Below are 24929 nucleotides of genomic sequence, written 5' to 3'. Positions count from 1 at the left end.
GGGTTAAAAGCATGGCTCTCCTACCAATTAGCTGTGTGACCCTGGGCAGCCGAACCACTCTAAGCCTCAATTTCCTCATCACCAACCTGGGGAGTAATATATTTATTACAACTGGCAAAATCCTCTGCAAAAATCATCATCAATATTGACCACCAATCCAAACAGCCATGACCTGTGTGTGACTCAGCGCTTAGTTGTTTCTAGGCACCTACCTCCAAGAAGTGATCCCGCACATGAAGAAAACCTTTACGCACAATATTATTTATAAAAGCAACAAACTAGAAACAACCCAAATGGGAATTGTTAAATAACTGTTCCCTTGCCATTCAGAACCTGGGCCAGGGGAGCAATGGCAACACCAGGGGTTGCCTGTCATTACAGGCATACCTCGGAGATATTTCACGTTCGCTTCCAGACCACAGCAATAAAGCGAATATTCCAATTAAGCGAGTTTCACGAATTTTTTGGTTTCCCAGTGCATAAAAAGTTATGGATATTGTAGTCTATTAAGCGTACAATAGCTTTATGTCTAAAAAACCAATGTACGTGCCTTAATTAAAAAAATACTTTAGTGCTAAAAATGACAACCATCATCTGAGCCTTCAGCAAGTGGCAGTAGTAACATCAAAGATCACTGGTCACAGATCACATAACAAATACAAAGTCTGAAAATCTGCAAGAATTACCAAAATGTGACGCACACATGAAGTGAGCAAATGATGCTGGAAAAATGGTGGTGACAGACTTGTTCCACCCAGAATCGCCACAAACTTTCAGTTTCTAAAAACTGCGATAACTATAAAGTGTAATAAAGCAATGCTCAATAAAATAACGTGTGCCTGTACCCCCTCAGGACCTACTGAGCCAGAATCTGAGGTGATTCTAATGCACACTATAGTGATTCGAATGCACTGAACTAGGCCATAATTGTTTAATACATTATTTAAAAATAAGCATACAATGACTTTGTAGTAAGTTATATCATATTTTCTTCTACCAAGAGGAAAAAAATGAAACCAAATGTTTGGTATAATTATAACTGTTTAAAAAAACATGCACAGGAAAAATCTAGGATGTACACACTGCATGTTAGCATGGTTTGCATGGAAACCGGTAGGAGTTCCCTGCTTGTTGGGCTAGAAACGAGGGGATTCCTGTGGAGTTCTGCAGTTCTGAGATTTAGGTTACTTCTGAGTACAGGCAGGAGACACGGGAAGAAAACAGAAGAAGAGGAGGAAAAGGAGGAAAAGGGAGGAGGGGGAGGGGGGAGGGAGGAAGAGGAAGAAGCAGAAACAGGAAGCTCCCAGCTCCATCTTCCTTCCTTCTCATTTTAGTTTCCTTCTGCACTCTACCTGCTACCATTTTCCAGAGTCCTCAAAGGGCTGCTCCAGACACTGTGGCCTGTGTGTTGGGTTGCATTCAGTGGGAAAGAGGATGGAGTGTGTACCTGGAGCTCTAACCTCCCCATCAGTAGACTTCTGAGTGCTCATCTTTGAAAGCAGAGATATTTGGGGGACATTCACACAAACACTTTCTCAGTGGGCACTACAAAGATGTGACAAGGTCTTGCATCTGCATCATTATGTGAATTATGATCTCCTAGGGTCAGAGAAAAATCACTTTTCAGTAAAAACAGAGCAATTTTCTTCAAGTTCTAATAAACGGCCAAGAAATTAACTGGCTAAATCACTTAAGCAATATGAGACATAGAAAGAAATGGAGAGCAGAAGACAGACGGAGAGGCTTCTGAAAGAGACAGACCACTCCAGAAGGGTTCAAACCAGTGAGCCTTTGGTTACTAAAAACCAGGTTCCCCCAGTATGTTTTTTTTTGTTTGTTTGTTTTTTTGCGGTACACAGGCCTCTCACTGTTGTGGCCTCTCCCGTTGCGGAGCACAGGCTCCGGACACGCAGGCTCAGCGGCCATGGCTCACGAGCCCAGCCGCTCCACAGCATGTGGGATCTTCCCGGACCGGGGCACGAACCCGTGTCCCCTGCATCGGCAGGCGGACTCTCAACCACTGCGCCACCAGGGAAGCCCCCCCCCCCCGCAGTATGTTTTCAATGCTGAATACACAGTGCTCTGATGATAGGCTGTTCACCACCATTCAGTTTGCAGATGGCCTCATGCACTTGCCTTTTCTCTTAAGTGCATCTGAAAAGTGGGGACATTGACTGTGCTTCATCCCCTTCTGGCAGGAGAGGGAGAACCTAGAACCCAAACTCATCAAATAATGCTGCACGAATCAATGGCTTTGGTATAACTTGGAGGAAGGGCTGAAAGTGAGTGCTAAAGAGCAGAAATGCTATTTAATATAATCCTTGAGTCTTACCAATGCTTCATCTTACAGCAGCCCTGAAAAATCAGCGAGGCAGGTCTTAACTCTGTCCTGGGTCCCCCGGCTGTTCAGTTTGGGAGCTGGAATGGGTCCCAAGTCCTCTGACTCCGCGTATGTATTATCTGCAAACTGCACGCTACCTGTACACTGCCAGCGCCTCCCCAAGCCTGCATAAACCAAGAACCGGACACACATGAAGCAACCTTGCTCTGAGCAGCCTAGGTTCCTTACAAAGGTAACGTCATGCCATCATGCCCCATACCAACCACCAGGAACAGTCAGATGTCTCTCAGTGGACCTGTCCTCATTCATGCATTCAATGAATCTAGCTACTACCACCAGGGCAAATAACTTCTTGTCTTGTTCCAGAAGAAAAGTCTTCCTCCAAAACAGAAAATGCACTACCATCCATGGCATGTAAAGAAAGCTGTTCTTGGGGCTTCCCTGGTGGCGCAGTGGTTGAGAGTCCGCCTGCCGATGCAGGGGACACGGGTTCGTGCCCCGGTCCGGGAAGATCCCACATGCTGCGGAGCGGCTGGGCCCGTGAGCCATGGCCGCTGAGCCTGCGCTCCGCAGCGGGAGAGGCCACAACAGTGAGAGGCCTGCATAACGCAAAAAAAAAAAAAAAGAAAGCTGTTCTTCAACACCCAGACCACAGGTCAGATCCGCTAAGGGAATCAAGCATCAGGGAACAGCAGGATCAATGGAATCCCCATCAATCCATGTCCTGCGCAGCCTGCAACTGGGAAACACACGCTATGTGCTGCAGTCCCCGCCTCAACTTCAACTCCCAAACAAAAGCAGCAAAACTATGCCACTTCCTGAATTTCAACAGGCACACGGCACTCCTAACCAGTGATGGACACTTAAGAACTAATTTGAGGCATGGAATGTCCTTGAGCATGACCTTGAAGACTGAGGGGAAGATGGTGTGTTGCTAAGTTTGATGAATGTTTTAGATTTCACAGCAGCAGTGAGAGGTTCAAAACTGCCCCTTATAATTTCTCCGACCTTCTGTGATACATATATACCATGAAGATGTGATACATATCTACAATGGAATATTACTCAGCCATAAAAAGGAACGAAATTGGGTCATTTGTAGAGATATGGATGGAGCTAGAGTCTGTCATACAAAGCGAAGTAAGTCAGAAAGAGAAAAACAAATATCGTATATTAAAGCATATGTGTGGAATCTACAAAAATAGTACAGATGAACCTATTTCCAGGGCAGGAATAGAGACTCAGAGGTAGAGGATGGACGTGTGGACACAGTGGGGCAAGGGGAGGGTGGGAGGAATTGGGAGATCAGGTTTGACATAAATACACTACCATGTGCAAAATAGCTAGCTAGTGGGAACCTGCTGTATAGCACTGGGAGCTCAGTTCAGTGCTCTGTGATGACCTAGATGGGTGGGATTGGAGGTGGGGAGGGAGGTCCAAGAGGGAGGGGATACATGTATACATACAGCTGATTCACTTCGTTGTACAGCAGAAACCAACACAACACTGTAAAGCAATTATATGCCAATTAAAAAAAAAAACTGTCCCTTATAATTTCTCATACCTTTTTGTGACTGTCGATTGAGGAGTAAAAAAAAACAACAAAAAGGAATGTAGGGTCGTTTGTACATAATAAAATATTACATTTTGTTTGTACAGAGATTCCAACTTTTTAACAGAGTTTTCCTGTCAATTAGCTCATTGTAGCCTCACAAGCCTATCAAGTGGTTAGCGTATATGTAATTATATCCATTTTACAGATAAGCAAATAGAGGCGCTATTTTTCTATTTCACGGTGACTCAGTTGGGATCAGATCCAAATGTCTTACCTCTCACTAAAGGATCTTGCCTTTTGGTTCCCTGGAGAGAGCAGCTATTGGTGCAAACACTTCTCCAAATAACAAAGGCTGGACAATGTCTCCAGGTTCACTTTTTTTGTTGTTTTTGTCATGCTAATGAAATTGAATCCATTTTACATAAATCATTTAAATATAGTTGAACGGTTTAAAAATTTTATTCATTATTCACTAAAGATCTATTTTTCGTAAGTGTTTTTTCCATTAAATCAAATTTCCCCATCTCTAAAAAAGTTATTTCCATGGGAATCTTTCACAAACAAATTACACATTTTCCACCTTCTTGAGCAAGGTGTTTTCAGTTTGATCTTAACTTTCCTTGCTTTATGTTGTGCTGCGTAGGAAGGATGCTCCAAAGACCTCTAAGCTTATGTCATAAGAACAACAATGAGGATAAATCCAGCCGCAAGCCCCCGTTTTGGGTTAACCATCCAGGTGGCTCTGGACAAACCATTTTACCCATTCTAGCTTCAGTTCTCTCATCTGTAAAATGGCGAGAATACCACCACCTCATCCTCAACCCTCACTGCCAAAGGGAGGTAATGCTTATAAAAGTGATTGCTCAAAAATTATAAAGCGCTATACAAATATCAGACCACATTACAATGATCAAGTTAGGCCCATGTTTTGGGTGAGGAGTTCCTTAAGTGAGAACTCAATGCTTAGCAGCCAAGAAGTGAAATTCTCCTTAAATCCACAGCCCTCACGGATGTTCATCTGTGATCACTTTTATGAATTCTTCCTCAGATGGTTATCATTTCATTCCTGGGAAGATTTAGTTTCATCCGCAAATATTATCTCCATCTCAAATGATCTGAAGTAGGGAGATTTCCCTATACACATCCTCTTAGAACTCAGATATACAACCTTAAAAACATTTTTCCCTCCACTGAGCTCTGAGGGATCTGGCTCTCCACACTGCTCCATTATCCAATGTATCCAAGAGTTCCTATACCAGGCAGGCTTTTTTTTTTCATGGGGAGGGGTCTCTAAATAATCATCAGTAATAAAGCACTCATCCCCTACCAGCCTCCCTTTCCCCCAGTAAAAACGTAAAAATGTTTTCATGGCCTTTAGTAAGGAGACTTATCAGAGCCTTCATAAAATCTTAAATAAAGATCAGCTATGGATTTCCATTTACCCAGATACTTATTTGTCACATTAAAGAAATCCAGTATTTCAGTCAGGCAAGATTTCCCTTTAACAAAAATTATATCTGAGAGATTCTGTAGCCTACCTGGTCATGAGGTGAAAATTGAAAAAAAATTCCCTCAAATTTTTGCTTTGAAAATGTGTAAATCTAAAGAAGAGAATAATGAACATCCTTAGACTCATCAATTATCAATATTTTGCCACACTTGCTTCTCCTTCTTCTCCCACTTTTTTTTCCTGGGCCATTTGAGATTTAAGTTGAATACATTATGACACTTTACCCTTAAGTGTACAAACAAGGACATTTTCTTCTGTAATCACACTCACGAAATTTAACAATGATAGAATACTCTCATGGTTAATAGACATCCTTATTCAGATGCCCCCATAGTCTCAACAATGTCCTGTATAGCTTTCCCCCCGGAATCTAGGATTCAATCAGAGGAGACATATTGAGGGTACTTGTCATACTCTTAATTTTTCTTAGTCTACTAGTTTCTCAGTCCTTTTTTTTTTTTTTAAATGACACTGACATTTTATTTTAAAGAGTCCAGTCTAGTTTTTTTTATATCAAGAGCATGTCCCTCCATTTGGCTTTTATCTGACTGTTTCCTTATGTTTAAACTCAGGTTAAATGTTATTGGCAGGAATATACAGAAATGATGTGTCCTACCCAGTGCATCAGATCAAAAAGCATCCGATATCATTTGTTCTGTTGCTGGTTTGATCACTTGGCTGCCAGAGTGTCTGCCAGATTTCTCCTCCGAATACACACCTTTGCCCCTTTATTATTAACAAGCAGTTTGTGACTTTTTGAAACTATATAAATATTATGGTGCCCCACCTTTCACCCAGTGGCTTTAGCATCTGTTGATGATTCTTGCTGGAATTATTACTACAGTGGTTGCAAAATGGTGATTTTCTATTTCTAATATTTCTTTTATATCTAGCAGTTAATTTTTTCTCACCAGCACTAATTTTTAAAATGTTTCTTATTAACGTATTATAATTAATTACTGTCATATTTCATTGTGGTGCTCCAATTGTCTCACACGTGGCCAGTGGGAGCCTCTCAAGCAGGACAGTATGGCTTCTGAATGGAACCCACCGGCCTGCAGTGTCTGGGAAGCTCTGGAACCTTCCTCAGGACAAAAGTCCTCCTGTCCATCTGCCTGTACTCTGACACAGTGGATCACGCTTCGTGTAGAGTCATATAGCGTCACCTCCGAGGCTCTTTGGATTTCTTCAGTGAATGCTTGTTCACCCTGGTGACCTCTTCACACTAGATGCCTGCTGCCATGTAGGAAACCTCTGTCACCTTCCCAATGTTTGCCCTGGTCTAGGCATTCCTCATCTTTAAATTTGAAACACCGCACAAAAGCAGCCTCATCTGCCTCCCTCGTGTGGAGTACCAAGAACAGAGATGCGGCTGAACTTCTTGCCTCTGCCACTTAGTACCTGCAAGACAACAGGCAAGTCAAGCATCTCTGGACCAACTGCAACTTCCTCCCACTCATGACTGTGAGACTTCAATGAAAAAACACTGAGAATCATACCTGGCACGAAACAGGTAGACGTAATTTAGCACCGCTCGAAGTCTACCTCCCCTCCTCTCTCCCAAACAGCTTACTTTCTGTATCACTGGAGAGATGGCTTTCTAAGAGACAGATGTGATCACATCCTATTCACTGCTCCAACCTTTCCTGGCTTCCTGTGGCCAGACTCCTTAGAAGGGTGACCAGATCCCTTAAAACCTGCCCACAACGTGCCTCTCTGGCTTTCTCTCTGCCACTCAGCCCACAGGACCACATGACCAGGCGTCTCTAACTTTACCTGCGCCTTCAGACTTCCTTTCACACCCTTTCTGTTCTCTCCCTTTAACTCCACTTGGCAAACACCTACTCATCCTTTTCAGACTTGGCTCGGACGGCACCTCCTCAGTGCAGCCAACACTCCCAGCAAAGTTTGCCACCTTCTTCTCTGCTTCCATGGCAACTGAGCACCTCACGCCTATTACAGTGAAGGCTGTAGTCAGAGAATAATCTTATGTGTTACATGTCTGTCACAGCTTCTGGATGCCCATTTGTCTTACGTGTTGGTGTATCCTCAAAATTCACCCCACGCAAGACAGGTCCTCTAGAAATGTTTGTTCAGAAGTAAGCAATCCGCTTGTTTGTGAAAAGAAGTCACATCTATAATCTCTCTGCCTCACAATCCCTGTCTCCCTGGAGACTTCCCATAAATAAGAAAACCATTTAGAAAGTTTATAAAATCATGTAAAAATGCATATAACAAATGTTAACTATAAAGACACAGGAACAACTGCACAAAAAGCATGATCAGAACTATGTAAGAAAAATACACATAAAGAACTAATAAATATACTGAAACATGAACAGTAGATAGAACCATGAGTGTAAAAATTTTCCTTTTTACATTTTTGCAATGTATCTATAATGAATGTAGAGTTTCTTTAAGATGGGGAAAAATAACCTTTTTTTAAGACAGAAAGAAGTGACTTAGTACATTTTTCTTTTTTCTTTTTCTTTTTTTCTCATTCCTGAAAAGGGAAGAGAACAGTGGAGAGAAAAATGGGAAAGTGAAGAAGAGACTTGGGATGGAGGAGGTTACCGGAAATTATAAAGCAAGAAATTTTTTTAAAAATGAGAATGAACAAAATGATAAGAAACTGGGAGGCAAGCAGAAAATTAGGTAAAATCAAGCACTGACAATTTAAATTCCACACGATTCAACAGGATGACATGAAGCTATTTTGGTAACAGAACACAAGCCATATTCTGAAATGCTGATAAGGTTAGCAGGAGCTAATCAGAACATCAACATTTGTCAGCGAGGAGGGCAGCTTTTGAGCACTCAAGCTGTTACCTAAGAAAGTAGGAAAGAACTTAAAAAGGTTATAAAATCCTAAAAAGCAGTGAGTCTTGTGCCTTGTAAGACTGAACACATGCCAGTAAAGAGACCCTTGAGACTGAGGATTACTACATCACAGCTTAGCATCGAATTGAAGGAGGTGCTTTGATCTTCCTAATGCGTGCAATGCAAAAAAACTGACAGTGGCAGGAAAGAACACGGAAGTCTTTCTGTTATTATATTTGTATTTTATTGTTCCACTGAACAATTAATCTCAGATGTCCAATTAATCTCAGCCTTGTCCGACAGTGGGCTATGTTCAAGTATGCTGGATGGAAAAATAAAAAGACACGTTTTTGAAGTTCAAGAAAATCATTCCACTGAAAACACCATGTCAGATTAATGCGTTAGCCAGCTAAGTACCCAGGATGTAACGTAACTCTCTCGTTTTGAAGGTTTTCAAATCTAAGGTCACCATGGAGACCAAAAACCAGAACCAACATGAATCTCACTTTAATGCTTAGGCATTAGATTAACTCAAGTGATTATTAAAATGAGAGTTGAAAACAGCATAAGTTATTCCTTCTCTTCCAATAACATTAGTGTATCTGTGTTATCTGGGGCAGGTTTTTTTTTCTTTCTTTTTTTTTCTTGTGGAGTTTGCTAAAACAACAACAACAAAAATTTCTTACATAAAGCTTAGGACATAGAAGAATTCTCAAATGTTTCTGCCTTTTTTATTTTAAAAAACTGAATCCTAAAAAGTTAGAACAAGATGACAAGAAGGTGTTTTCTGGTTGGGACACATGCTCCTTGGAGAAAAGCTGTGTTGAGATTAACAAGGGGTAATCAAGGTTGCACTAACTTGGCAGCCTCGTAAGCCCACCACGCACACCCACTGGGATACAGGACTAGTGCTTCCCAGAAGCTTCTGTTCCAGGAACTGAATGCTTCCTTCCTTTCTCACGCCCCAGCAGCTCATCTCTGTTGCAGGAGCATCTGATGACAGGCCCCCTTCTCTTCTCACCTCATCATTTCACATGACGATTACTTCTCTAAGCCATGACACTTTGTGAAGTAAAGAGTACACTGCCATCAAGTGAATGAACACTAGGAACAATTTTCTTAATTACTACTGCATACCTGTTGAAACATTTTTCTTAGAAGCCATGCGTTTTGAATACTGGTGTTAAGGGAAGAATTAAGTACACTAATTATGGGGCTTTGCATGTTGGCAGAACCAAGTTTAAGTTCACGCGCCCATGTTAAACAAAGTCGTATTCTAAAGCTCAACTCTCTTCCCTTGGAGTTTAATGATGACTGATAACCATAAGAATATCCACCAACCAACAGGCCTTAGATGGTGTCTCAAGTCAGGGGATAACCAATTCTGGAAGCATCGTACGTTAATGTCCTGTCTCTGGCCTTTTCATCCATACCAACAGCTTTAACACCACCGAGAATATGATGAATCACAAATATTTAATTTCTAGCGCTGATTTTTCCCTCAATTTCAGATGTAGACTGCTAGTTGGCCTGGACACCACCACTTAGATATCTCACAAGTACCTCAGACTCTATTTGTTTAATCTGAAGTCATTAACTCCGTTTTCCTCCTTACCTTATAATTATGCCAGTGGTAAAAGCCAGTTGCCTTTGAAATCCTTCCTTTCTCTCCTTATTCCCTATATCAAATGTATTGCTAAGCTGTACTGATTCAGCCACTTAAATATTGCTCAAATCTGTCTCCACTTCTCTTATCCCTACGGCCAGCAGCTTAGCTTAAGGTCCTTATATCACAGCATTTTCCACATTATATAAGATGAAAGTTCGGATGAGGTGGTCTTAAAGCACTTTCCACAAAGGCAGGGGCTTCTACTCTGCTCACCCCCTTGCACTCCAGTACCTCAGATACAGCAGGTGCTTAATGCACGTTAAATACATTTTCTCTGGATGAATAAGAGTCTAGGCGTTAAGGCGTGATGGCCACACCAAGCTTTCTTATTTCTGTACAGCATCTTACATCTACAGAGCCCTGTGTATTTACTGCCTTCTTTCACTCTCGCAACTCCTTAAGATGGTATGAAAAGTGCCATAAGCCCTGTCTTGCCAACAAAGGGACTGCGGCTCTGAGAAGTTAAATGCAACTGCTGCACAGCTAGCAAGTGCTGGACGACATCATCCTCACTCTGACCTCAGTGTTCTTTCCACTACTGGGTAGGTTTGTATTTTTACAGGGTAATGAGTCCCCTCTCAGTGCAATGGTTCAGAGAGAGTTTGATCAAGATTTGGTGGCGAGGATATTGAGACACTGGACTGGATGACTTTCAGTAAGGTTCCTTTCCGTTTTGACTAACCAAGCCCTGGGTAGGGCTCTAAGGAAGGCAGAGGTGGTCTCTGGGATCTCTCTCGAGCACTATCTCTCGCTCCCTTCTGACACTGTTCCCCAGTGCAGTGTTCTGACCCTTGTCTGATCTCTCAGTTTCTTAAGTTTGATCTCCAAGAGGCAGCACTGAGCCTTCAAGATCTTTTCCAAGTCTTCTGTCTAGCTTCAGAAATCATTCTGTTTTACTTGTGAAGTGTTCTTGCCAAAGAAATTAGAACAACTGAATCAAGTCTCCAGAGCCAACTTTCTATTTAGAGGAAATATGGAGGAGAAAGGAAGAAGTTAATTGACACTAGAAAGACGCAAACAGATAAGTCCAGAATGTGGGATATTCTACAGGACAACTGCTCTGATCTCTGTAGGTTACTGATGGGGTTTACAAAAAGGGGGTGGGGGGACTTCCCTGGCGGTCCAACGGTTCAGACTTCAAGCTCCCACTGCAGGGGGCACAGGTTCGATCCCGCATGCCAAAAAAAATAAACGGGGGGTGGGGAGGAGAGAAGGAACTGCTCTAGAATGTAGAGACTTAACAGACAGAACAACTAAATATAATATAAAGACTGTGGATCCTAATTTATACAAACCAACTGTTTTTTTTAAAAAGGCATTTTTTAAGACAATCAAGATATTCCACGAGTTGGTAATTGCCAATACCAAAGAATTACTGTTAATTGTGCCGAATGTACCAACAGCGTTAAAGTTATGAGATAAAATGTCCAAAATTTTTAGATGCATATTAATTATGTAGCAATGAAATAACATTGTCTGGGGTTTGCTTTAAGATACTTCAAAAGAAAAACAGAAGATAAGATGAAGCAAATGTAGTAAATCTTGGTAACTACTGAGTCTGGGTGCTGGCACACGGTGGTTCCTTATACTGGTTTCTCTCTGGAATACAGCTGAAAAATTTCAGAACAAAAAACTGTGTTTTTGAACCCATTCTTCCAAGAACTCTGTTCTACAAAAGAATTAGATTTAGTGAGTTTTTACTAATAATTTTTGCTAACATTTTACCCCCTCCTGTATACTTTAAAGATTCTAATTTCCAGAAGACTGTCACAGAAAGATGGCCCTAGTCGGGGTTTCTGGCAGCATGATACATGAGCGACACACTGGGGTCTGGTTTTGCATGCTGTCCCTGCCATTACCTCTGTCTTTACCAAGAAAACCCAAGCTATATTTAGCTATGGGATCCTGATTGGATGTGCTGATGACTCGAGCTGACTCTGTAAGTGCCAATACTAACCAAGTGTGGGGTTGCCAGCAACTGGGTGGAGCTGCAGAGGTCCTAAGAAGAAACAAGGCTGGAACCAGATCAGGGAGAAAGGCCACACACACAGCACGACCCCTTGATGCCGGGTCCACCTTCAACATGGGCTGGACCAGATCCCACATCTACCTAAACTGGTATGACATGTTCCTTGGTGGAGAAACTTCCCAGGCACAGACTTTTTTAAGAACCGAACTACTACTGAGAACACACTTGCTTATCAAGCCAGCCTCCCAGCAGGAGTCTACATCACTGGGTCCTCAGTGACAACAAGGTATTTCGTCTAAGTCAGGAGCTGTAGGCAAGTGCCTGAGAGCTTTCATAGAGGATAAAGAAGATGTGAGGCTGGCTTTCTTTGGAAGGGCTGAAGAAAGAGCAAGGAGATGCAGAGAGGCAGGATTGCTGATGGAGATGAGTAGAACCTTGGGATCATTCATTCCTTATGACGAATTCTCCAGTTACGGAAATAGACTGTAGCAAAAACGGAAAGAGGGCAGAAACAAACTAGCTACCTCTCTGAGCACGTATGTAAGTCTAGGAAGGAAGGGGACCACAGTAAGCAAGCAACCTAAAGAGATCTAGAATTTCAAATGATAAAGACACCACTTTAAAAATCCCTCTTCCGGGGCTTCCCTGATGGCGCAGTGGTTGGGAGTCCGCCTGCCAATGCAGGGGACACGGGTTCATGCCCCGGTACGGGAGGATCCCACATGCCGCGGAGCGGCTGGGCCCGTGAGCCATGGCCGCTGAGCCTGCGCGTCTGGAGCCTGTGCTCTGCAACGGGAGAGGCCACAACAGTGAGAGGCCCACGTACCGAAAAAAAAAAAAAAATCCCTCTTCCAAGGGACTGGATTCTTCAGCCCTCTTCCAAGGTTCTATCAGAGAGAATGTCTCTTCTGGAAGTAACAAAAGTACAAATGGATGAAATTGAAAGGATGTTTCACTAGCACAAGTGCGATGTGAAGAAATGATTCCAAACACACAGCATTCCATTTTTTCTCCCACCCAAATCGAGGAAATGAGCTTCTTCTACTTCTTATTACATTAAAAAGCTTTAATGTAGGTAGACATTTTTAAAACTAAATCTCCTGTTAATTATTTCATAAAATTCCGATGATCTCCCCAGTTGAAATTATTCCAAGGCAAAAGTTGGGGTATGGAGTATTACGTGAATCTGATGGAAAGGTAGAGACAATAGAAGAGGAATAAAGTTTATTTTAAAGAAAAGCTTCTATGCTACTAGAGAAGATCAATACAGCAAGATGTCCCGCCAGGGAGGAGAGATCTTGTTTGGGTGGGTGGAGGGTGCAAAGGGACAGGAATAGTGTCTCTAGCTCTGCTGTTACGGATTCCCACTGTAGGGATTAATAGAAAGAAGGAAAAAATATCATTTGAAACAGAACCTTCCATCTAAGAGAGGGAAAACGCATATAAAAGCTTCTGGATCTGTATCAAGGGAGCGAATGATATTTTAAAAGTATGGCAGGAAACCAAAGAGCTATGCCCACACACAAAGCTTACCTGCTTCCATCACACTAACTAGACCACATACTTCCCCAGCTGCGAAGCACTGGGGTTTGGGAATTTTAAGAAGGGTGGGGCCACCCAGCTGTATTGCTTAGTAACGTTCCCAGATGAAGGCAAAGGGACTTGATTCTATTCTAAAGAAATTTTTACCTTTGGCCTACATCAAAGGACCCCTGGGCAAGATGAGAAACAAACAAAAAGGGAAATTACAGCAAGGAATGGTTTACCTTCGGAGAGCAGTTGAAATGCATACCGGGTACTGGGAGTGTAGTTACATACATTGTAATACACCGATACAGGTACAGCGTGCCAACTATGCAGAAAAATCTTCTGCTAATAATAGACCTAGAAAAAGGGAAAAACAGGGCAGACACTCAGTCATGAAATTTCGCAGGTTCATTTACTTCAAGTTTTCAATGACCCAACAATACAAACAAACCCCAAAACTACCTGAGAGATTGAAATCAGAATTTTATAACTAGAGCTAAGAGCAGATTAAGGTGAGGATTTTGAGAATGATTCTGTTTTTTCTTTTTAAATATTAACTTTAAGGCCAGAGGAGTTTAAAACACTCTACATTGCTATTAATTGGGCTTCCTGAGGCCTTAAACGTGAGTTGACATTCAACTGATGTACAAGTAGGGCCTATTCTGATGGGTCAGAGCTGACTCAGTACCTGTGGTTAAACATTTAGAGAGTGTCTTTTCTGTCATAAAAAAGATGTTCAGAAAATTACAATGACATTAAAATGAGAATTCAAAACTTTTCTGGCATTTAATGAGCCAAAGACATTAAACCACTATACTTGTACATCCCAGAAACTGATTATCTTAGCAGATCTCCAAGGTAGCATGATGCCAAGAGAAGAGCCTGTCTCAGTGATAGCATCCAACCTCTCTCTGCTAACTATGTGGCCTTGGGATAGACTATTGACATCTCTGAGTCTCAGTTTCCTAATCTGTAAACCAGAAATAAGAACATTAGAAATAATGTACGGAAAATCCCTGCCATCCATGCACAGTGGCAGTCAACAAATGTATACATTTTGTGGATGAATCACAAAATAAGCAAGAATTAGAATCACACATCTCTTCCATTTCAAGTTTATTGGTGGTTCTAATGAAATTATTTGATATGTATATGTGAACATGTATATTGAGTTTGATAACTTCTCCTGATAGCAATTTCCACATAGGTTTGCCTTTAACTAGATTAAGTTGTACAAACTTAAGTGTATCTTTGAACAAGAATGTTCCTTCCCTTCTAATTCTACCTGTTCTATCTTGTTCTACCACAGGCCAGAATCACAGTCCTGTGGGTCTCCTCCTCTTCAACCTTGAGGGGTTCAAATTTTTCCTTGGCCCAGGGCAACCTGACATAAATAAACACACATTTTTTAGAAACAGTGAACAGGCTTTCCTCTGAGGATACTGAACATTCACTCTATAATTGTACAATGTGCCTCTATTTTTATGCAGGATGGACATTCCTACTGGAGGAGAATTTGTATCGTTTGTATTTTTTAACAAGAGGAGTGAAGTGATATGTCGCCTGTGTGATTAGAAATTAATTTAAAAATAACCCACATAACTGGATTAGCATTTCATTCATAACTACACAGTTCATGTAAGGTCCTTAGGTTGTACGGGTAGAGCCTGGGTGTTGTGCCTCTTTACCCAGATTTTAGAAACTGGGTCAAAACTGCTTACCACAGAGAATGTCTCCTTTTCTCTTATTAAAGCTGTGCTTGCCACCTCCAAGGGCAAGAATTTATTCAGCATAAAGCTGTCTTTTATAAAGGTATGTGCCTCTAATTTCACTTGATGAAAAGCACAGTATAATTAAACAATATAAAGAGGGACAATACTAGAGAATATTACTAGACTATAAATGTCTTACCAAAATAACTTGAAATACCCGCGTGAATTTTACATTGTAAGACACGATGATCATTTTTCTCAAAAAGAAAATGCCCTCTCTCACCATCCTGTTCAAACAAACAGAAATTACTTGCCATTTTAGTTGAACTATACGAAAAACATCTACAACAGAAAACTGTTAAGTCTATTTAGATATGTTAATCTCTTTAGATGAAGAGAAACAAATAAAATGACTCCTATCACTCCATTTTGGGAAAGATTACTATCTTAAATCCCTTTGCCTGATGGTTTCATGCTGCACATAAGATACACACACGCACACACAAACACCAGTAACTATTTCCATATCTCAAACTTGAGTCACATTTGAGAGGCAGTGAAAAGACGTAGGATTACCTGAGAATGAGGTATATGAAAAAATGATAATGGATGAGAAAAGGCAAATTCTTTAACAAAAAATACTTTAAAAGTATCAAACATTAAAGATTCAGTCACATTTACTCTTTGACTTGAAGTGAAACAGTCAAATGATTTTATCAATGTGACTCCATCAATATTCACATGGTGACAAGCTGGAAGTGACTATTAATAAGAATCTTCTGATCTTTGGTATTAATCTTTTTGAAAGTAAGCTTAGAATATCTTCAATGTATAATTTTAAACAAGAATCTCCTACCATAAACTTTAAAAAGCAGGATATAAAAGTGTTTCAAAAACTTGTATCCTGTTAAGGTATTTTTCCTTAATCAAACAATTTCACACATTAGAATTCTTTCTTACTTAAGTTTAAAAGTTCAAGATGTGCTTTAAAGAAAAAAGGTTTAAAGTAGTTAAAAATGTAACAAGACAACAAAAAAGCCACAGAGGAAACACTAATGAGGTATTTCCAGAGATTAAGCAAATGCCAAGGACAATGTGCACATTATAATTCTCAAAACCACAATGCTGTTCTTCTCACATGGGATACATCTCTCCTTTCACGTTGGAAAGAAGCCTGTTTCCTATCTGCTTGCACTCTGCAATGACTATCACGTCACAGACGCTTGTACTTGGTCACGATTATTCTTCTCTCAAGTATTTGAGTAACAGGCTCATTACTACTTGCTCTGACAGAAAAGAAAAACATTGTTAAATTAAAAAAAAAGAAAGGTAGTGGCTTAGTGGCTTATATTTTTTTCTAAGTCCCATGTAAAAGGTCTGCAATATAATGCAAGAGGAAGGAAACTGTCCATTCTTCATTATTGTTAAATTCGATAAGGAAATATGAATAAAAGTGTTAATATTTTATAGATAATCATTAAGACTTGTTAGAATGGTATGTTATGTTAGGTCCAGGATAACTTTATTAAACATTTTACTATCCCTACTTAAGGAGGAAAAAGTACACAGAACCTGATTAATTACTACCAAATACAGGCTTAAAACAGCAGTACTGCTTTGTTTCTGGCATTTGATACAATGGTCTAAAATTCTAAAGAAAAAACGATGAAAGAAATGAATATACTGGAAAGTAAAATTAAAATACTGGGAAGTTCTTTTGTTTCCCGCAAGTTGTCTCTTTCTGAGCTGTAGCCAGAAGACGCACAATTCTTTCAGTGTTCAGACCTGCTCTGCCAGCTCTTGAAACAAACAGGTCCTGAGACATAGCAGTGGAACTAAGCAACAATCCCAAAGTAGGAGGCGATAAACACGGGGGACAGCACATGTATCTGGACCAGGATCAGGGAGGCCCACATCTCTGGAGCAATCACGGAGGCCAGTGCGCAGTTCAGGTCCCTCCAGTATATGCCACAGGGACAAGGCGTCTCCAGCTTATCTTCACACAGATGCTGGCTCTACCTTTAGCAAAGGTTCGCGTGATGATTTGAATCATCTCAATTAACTTCTTTGGAAATTGGCTTCCTCGCCAGCAAAACGGTATCTTTCTTAATGATTCAGAGAAATGCTACTGAGGAATTTCCCCAGACTGTTATTAACAGTAACTAGGGTTTTGCCAAATTCCTCCTCTACGCCAAGCTCTGTGTCATTTAATTCTTAAAATAACCTGCAATGCAAGGCTATGATCCTTATTTTACAGATGGGGAAATAGCAGTTTCAGAGAGTCTAAGGTGAAATATAAATACATTACACAAGACAAAAAGATTCAGGAAATGGCTTCAAATTGTGTAAGAAAGCCCAATTTCATTTTGAGACTACACTGTTGCGTACCAATCGATGAGCCAACATCCGATCACATTTAAGCTACATATCAAAATCCACTTAACTCAGGTTTTTCACTTAGTGTTTTATGTCATATTTCGTATTGACCCAGACCTCTACAAAATAAGCACTTCTGACAGTTATTTAATGATAACCATGTTAGTTATTAAAGTACTGAAAAAAATCCTTCTAGGTATCCAGAAGGAAACTGTCCATTCTTCATTATCGTTTGCACAGTCCGTGCCCAGTTAGATATGCTTTACGTCCCCCCCAGTGTTTGGTCAGTCATTCTGAAATGTCATCCGTTTCTCAACATTCTATCTCGCCTGAACTTCCACTATGACCTTTGACCTAGTGTCCCTAATTCCACTTGTGCCTCCCTAAAATCCTTTCTACAAAGAGCAGCCAGAATCATCCTTTGTTTGAAACAGTTACACAGAGTATGTCCTTTAAAACCCTCCAGTAGTTGCCAGATATATTTTGAATAAAATCCAAATCCTTTGCCAAGCCCGTGAGGCCCTGGATGATCTGGCCTGCCTCTCTCTAAGCTCACCTCCCACTGCTCTCCCCGCCATTCCTCAACTCCAGTCCGATGCCCTTCGTGCAACTGAACACATCACCCCAAGTCCCTCCTGCCTTAGGTAGGATCTCTGTGCCAGCCATTCCCTCTGCCTGGACCCCTGGAACATGCCTGTCACTCAGGTCTCTGAGAGGCCACCTGCTCTAAAGAAGGTGCCTGGTGCCAGCCTCCATTTTACTTTCTTCACGGCCTCCCACTCCCACTCCCACATTCTGCTGAAGCTACCTCCAAAGAGTTTCTTAAATCTGTTTTCCTCCCTTTAGTTCCTTGCTACTAGTCCGTGGATTCCCTGGATTACGCCAACTTCTCAACATGACCCCAAGCTACCTTAACTGTTTTATCTTGCAGACCTGAATTCCACTGCCCTGGGCAAAACGAGCCCCACTCATCCGTTCCCTAAAACCCTAGTTTCTTGCTTTTGCCAGCAAATCTCTTTCCCTGGCCTCTCCTGTTACTCTATCCACTACCTCAAATACCACCTCTGCATGAAGCCTCCTACATGTTCCCAACTGGGCAGAGCTACTTCATCCTCCAAATCACTTCAGAACTTGTTTTGTATTTTACGGTATTTTTAATAGTAAGATTGGCATCACCATTACCAACAGAGGCCCTCGTTCCTTCTGTTAGAGGAAAAGCTCTTAAAGAAAGCTGCTCCTTACTTATGTTTTCGTCCCAGTGAGACTCATGATGGTACCGGTAATATGGGCAACACCTGCAGTTCTGTGCTTAACAGCTTCACTTTTTACTCCCTCTGACAGTGCTTTCCTGCTTCTTCCCACAAATGTTTGTCCTTTAAACTCTTTAATTTATCTGCCAGAATGAACCTCTGCTGACGCTCACCAATCCTTCACCTTGCATCATTTCTGCACTTATATTTTAAGTGATGACACCTGCCAAGATGGCAGCATTCATCCAAGTAAGGACTGTGAGTCCTACCATCTTCCTCCCTTGCCTCCCCCGTCTCCTCATTGCCCTGTCTGGGCTTTCTACCCATCACAGGAGTCTCAACTGCTCCAGATGGTGAATCATGAAAACCCAGGGCTTAATTCGGTACTTTAAGAAGGAAAATCCCAAGGAAAGGGTTGTAAAACAAAAAGGAAGGAATAAATGCTGTAGAGTAAACAGAAAAGTAAAAACATATGCTCTCCCGGGAGATCCAGACTCGCCTAGTACTTCCAGGGTGTGCACACAGGAGGATGGCAGTTCATGAATCAGGAGAACGAGAGGGACCCACGTACCCGGCCCGGAAATGTGTCTGTACACGCACGGTGCCTCTTTGCCTTAAAAAAATCCAACTCAAAGAGAGTTCTGCATCTTTGGTATTAACTATGTTAACCACATTCCTGTTTAGCATATACTATTTTACAGAAGGAAAAAGTAAGATGTAAAGAGTTTAAGTACTAGCCTGGGGCCAGAGCGTCAGTCAATGAGACAGCCACAACAAAACCCAGGTCTCCAGATTTTCAATTAGTTCCTCTTTTCACTAATGAAATTGTCAAGTTAAAAGGAAAAAAAAAAAAAAAAAAAAGGTAGTGGCTTATATTTTTTTCTAAGTCCCATGTAAAAGGTCTGCAATATAACGCAAGAATTAAGTTCAGGAAATGATCCATACTAGTTTAGGGAATTTAAAAAGAACAGATCATATTATAAAATTGTCCCCACTTAAGCCATCTTTTTTTAAAAAATATTATTTCCTGAGTTAAATATAGATTGTAACATAAAGAAAAAATGTTACGCTATAAGATATGAAAGACATCAATATGATCTACTTGAGTTATGAAGAGTTAAAATCAAGTATCCTCCAGAAACTGCTGCATATGTAAGTACCAAACAAAAGAAGTTACATTTCTTGTTAGTATTTTAGGCTATTAACAAAAATAGTATGTGTGCATATATACATATGTGTGTGTATATATAATACAAATATGTATGTGTACACATAACACAAATACGTATATGTATACAGATCTTTCTCCATTCCTTCCCTTCATCAAAACTTACCTTGAATCACATTCTTAAGGCTTGTTCAGTCACAGCGGGCAGAACTCAACAATGAATGTTTGCTCTTAAGCTAAAGGATTACCCTTAAAAGTAACATTTTCTTTTTAACAGGGGGTTGGATTCTAAAAACATAATAAGCACATACTTCACCAGCAATGGCTAACATTTACTGAATTCTAGGCACAGTAATCATCATAGTGCAATACTCAATTAATGTTAGCTGCTGCTATTATTATTTATGTATTCTCATAACAAATATATATATATATATATATATATATATGTTAGGCATTATTCTGGGCACTGGAAATACAGCAGTGAACAGAATGGACAAAAAGCCTGCCCTGTGGTACTTATATTCTAGGGGCAGAGGCAGGCAATAAACAAGATAGATGATATACAGTATGTTAGGTAAGTGCTAAAGGCTAAAATGAAGCAAAAGTGTCATTGGAGGATGGGAGGTTACAATTTGGGGCTAAGTTGATCAGGGATGGTGTCCCTGTATATGAGAGGGTTAACCATGAGGACATCTGGGGAAGAAGATTCCAAACAGAGGCTAGTATGTGTGGGTGTTGGCAGAGGGGTCAGGGAGCAGAGTGCATGAGGACACGAGGTCTGGAGGGACCTCCTTGGTCACCATAAGGACCTCTGACCTAAAAACTGTATGAGGGGACTTCCCTGGTGGCACAGTGGTTAAGAACCCACCTGCCAATGCAGGTGAAACCGGTTCGAGCCCTGATCCGGGAAGATCCCACATGCCATGGAGCAACTAAGCCTGTGAGCCACAACTACTGAGCCTACGCTCTAGAGCCTGCGAGCCACAACTACTGAAGCCCACGCGCCTAGAGCCCTGCTCCGCAACGAGAAGCCACGGCAATGAGAAGCCCGCGCATTGCAACGAAGAGTAGCCCCCGCTCGCCACAACTAGAGAAAGCCTGCGCGCAGCAACAAAGACCCAACGCAGCCAAAAATAAATAAAATTTAAGAAAAAGTAAAACTGAAACTAATTATTAAAAAAACAAAACAAAACTGTATGAAGTGGGAGAAGAGTGACATACACCAGCTTACTGTACAGTGACACATTCTGTCTGCCGAGTTGACAAGTGACTTAAGGGAAACAAGAATGGAAACAGAGAGACCAGTAGGAAGCTCCTGCAACAACCCAGGTAAGAGATGACGCTGGTTAGACCCAGGGCAACAACAGAGGTGGCGAGAAGTGGTGGGATTAACAGACCAGATGTGGGGTGGAAGCAAATACCAACAACAAAACCGAGGCGTTTGGCCTGAGAATGGGGCAGGACAGAGATGCCATTTACTAAGATGGGGACGGGGGCGGGGCAGGCTTGGGAACCAGGAGGACGCCAAGGACTCAGTTAAGTGTTTTATACACATTATCTGACTCCATCCACACAACAACGTTGACATAAGACACTATTTTATTGTCCCCATTTTGTAGTGAGGAAACAACGCTACTATAAGTAGTTAAGTGATTTGACCAAATTCACCTCAGTTAGTAGGTGGCTGTAGGGATAAGATGATCACAAACCAGTAAGATTTACAGTATAACTGAATGCTTAACTACCATTACCATGATACAAACAGGTTGAGGGGGGACATATGTGATGACTTCTAAATAAGAGCATGAATACTTAGACAGACATCCCTGGTGGTTTTTTAAGAGAAGAGGGAAAGAGAGGATCCCTGGGAACACTGTAAAATACAAGGCAAATGTGATACTACTTAAAAATACACACATATGTAGATTACACCTATATGAGCATACAGAAAAATATGAAAAGGAATATGAAACCAGATGTTAGCATTATTTATCTCAGGCAACATAAGTAAATTTTTTTTCTTTTTGTTTATCTTCTAATTGGCCTACAGGCAAGATACACTACTTAGTTTTTCCTTTAATGTCATAAATAAAAATTAACTCATGAAAACTAATTTATTGCACCAATTTTTTTTTTTGTGCTTTCTCTCCCTTTTATCCTAAGTCTCAGTTTAAAAAGCCTCTTATAATATTTATGTTAACTTAAAACCTAAATTGCTGGAATTACTGAATTTAGTTTCCCTACAATTCCTAGGGTTTAGGCTAGTATTTAGGTCTTGAGACCTAAACTGGTAAAAATTAGAAGAGGTGAAAGCTGGTAAGACCATCTGTGAGCTAACAAAGTGAGAATGAGAAGTGAGGTAGAGCCTGGAACCGAATCTAGTGCCTAGAGTGACTGTCCTTCCCCACTCCAAGGAGGGCGAGCAGAGGCCTGCAAAAGCCTAGGACACCCAGATTACACGGGAAGATAATGGGACAGGGAAGGCCTCAGGAAGGAAAACAGGATCTTAACCCCGGGCTCTGCTGTCCAGGGTCAGAATCAAGGGGAGAAAACTTGCTAGAAACAGCAAGAAAAAGTCTAAGGTTGGGCGCGCCTGGTCAGCAGTCTTCAGTGGAAAAGCGTGACTGCATGGAGGCAGAGGGCATTTCCCAGACGCATGGTGAGTAGGGCCCATGCCACACCACACCTAGAAGGTCACAGGACAGCAGTCAAGTAGGACAGAACTCAGTACGCTTTCTACAAACTACTGTGGAACAGCCAAGTTGGGATAGCTTTCAGGTTTGGCAGGTCCACCCTGGGGCAAGTATGAATGTCTCCTGGATGGTCTATGACACATAAACCTTATTATCCAACACAGGACTGATCTGTTTTCATTTTATCTGTCCTCTGCATGTTGAATCTATGCTACTCTATCTGTTAAGAAAACACATTTCCAGAGGACAGATGCCTATTATACCAGGACACTATGAGGCTGGATTTATACTGAAAAGCCTTCAATCCTCAAAATATTCTGTGTGGCATCTCGGGCAAGTCAACAGCTTTTCTGTGTCTCAGGTATCTTCACTGAGACAAGAGAACACACTGCTTAAAGAGCTGATTGGATGAAATGACAGTGCATGTAAAAAAAAAAAAATTCTCGTTACTCAAATGTTTGGAATCTGCCGTTTAAACAGGGCAATAATGATTTTTGACAACATGGATGAAAAGGAGCAGAAAAAAACAGACTTTGAGTAAGTATATAATAGATGCAGGTACATGTGTAGAGAGAGAGGAAGGGAAGGGACGATCCATGAGCTCGTAACTTGCTTTATGGCTGGAGAGGAATATGACCGTCTGTCAGCCAATTAAATAATGTGCTAGATGCCCCCAAAGCAATAACATGAGGGAATTTTTGTCCTCATGAGTTTTATACTTTAGGATAGAGTCTGGACAACACACACTTTAAAAACCTGAGATGTTACTGTGAAAACAAACAAAAATTCCCCAGGAGATAACCTCTATGTAGCTTTGTTTTGCTCACTGCTACATCCCTAGCACCAGTCTTCAATAATTCTTGACAAATTACTAAATGTAAAGATGCCCTGAAGTTCCATTAGAGACCAGCCTAGCCTAGTGGCCCACAATGTACCGTCGATTTCTAATGAAGTGAAACAGCCTTAAAAAAAAGGCTCTTCTGGAACTTGGAAAATAAACTCTATTGAAGGGACCTGCTTCATCTCAAATGCTCTACATCAACAGCTTTTAAGAACGTAACTTAGTCACAACCATCAGAGACTTAAAAACAATTGAAAAAAGGTTGACAGTAACTGTGGTCATAAACTACCTTGGGGAGTAGAAGAGGAAAGAGATAAGTACTTTGATCCAATCAACTTAATGTGAAAAGAAACACTGATGGAATCAAACTGGGGTAAAATGAAAGATAAATGTTAGTGGAGAGTCTAGCCTGTTGAATAAGACACAAAAGAAACAAACAAAAAAATCAAATTAGCACCTGACAGCAGCAGTTGCCAATCAGCACAAGGCTTCTGTCCTTGGAAATTACATTCCATTCACAGGAGAGAGGCAAATACTGTAGATAAACCTTCTTCTGTTGGCAGACACCCTCCCAACAGATAAGGCCTCCAAACCCAGGGCATTTACCAAAGGGTAAAATACAAAGTAAGTCTTTTCCAAAGCGGTCTCCCAACATAAAAAACGTACTGCTGCCAAACACCTAAAAATCCACTGCAGTACTCTCAGAGTGTAATCCTGGGAAAGCCACACTGGAAAACCGTATCTGTTCCTTCCTTCGGGATCAAGGAAGCCCCCAGAAACAGTTCCGAATAGAGATGTCAAGTCTTAAGCAGGATCTGCCAACAGCACTTCCTTCTCTAGTTCCTTTCCTTTTGGTATGAGATCAGTTTTCAAAGAACCTACTTGGTGACCATTCTACCACTCTCTCCATAACTCTATACAACTGTTTATGCCAGAATGTTCTACTCCATGCCCCAAATGCCTCAACCACAAAGCTCTTTCAACTCCACCCCACATCCCAACTACCCAATGGCTCCTTTTCTTTTTTCTTCAAATCTTTACACCACCAGTGGATCAATATATCCTGCAATATTTAATTCATCGCTTTACTATCTACCCTCACTCCCCACCTGACTTGTGCTACTCCTTTCAGGCAAATATCTGATCTAAAAGCAGCCATGACAGAAAACAAATATACACATCACCTGACTTTGCTCTGAAGTAAAATATATTCAAGCAACGTTGAGGGAGCTCTCAAATTAGTGATTTCTATCTCAATCTATGGTTCATTCCTCATTAAATTTCAAATAAAATTCAGAGATTCACAGAGAGACCCCAAAACCCTGTATGAGATACTGTAACAGAAGTCAGCCCTGTGTTTATAAAAGATTAAGGAGTTCTAAATGTAACAGAAGCCACAGCTTCTAGGAAGTTTATCCCTTCCCCACAGCCCAGCACAAAATGTATTCATTGGCCAAACGTGAGTCTAAGTCGCGGTCATCTTCCAACTGGACCA

General features: G+C 41.1%; 1 protein-coding gene across 14 annotated transcripts in view; it reads right to left on the bottom strand.

The window, feature by feature from the left end:
- SGMS1 (sphingomyelin synthase 1) overlaps positions 1 to 24929 on the bottom strand; it is a 291689-nt gene that overhangs the window by 8058 nt on the left and 258702 nt on the right. For all 14 annotated transcript variants that reach the window (XM_060285952.2, XM_060285953.2, XM_060285954.2 and 11 more), the window contains one exon: positions 13631 to 13748. In XM_060285952.2, the coding sequence (XP_060141935.1) occupies positions 13631 to 13748 (118 nt within the window). The remainder of the gene's footprint in view (positions 1 to 13630; positions 13749 to 24929) is intronic.

Source organism: Globicephala melas, chromosome 16 (genome assembly GCF_963455315.2).
Source record: "Globicephala melas chromosome 16, mGloMel1.2, whole genome shotgun sequence".
NCBI classification, from domain to species: Eukaryota; Metazoa; Chordata; class Mammalia; order Artiodactyla; family Delphinidae; genus Globicephala; species Globicephala melas.
This window is presented reverse-complemented; position numbering and strand designations above follow the sequence as displayed.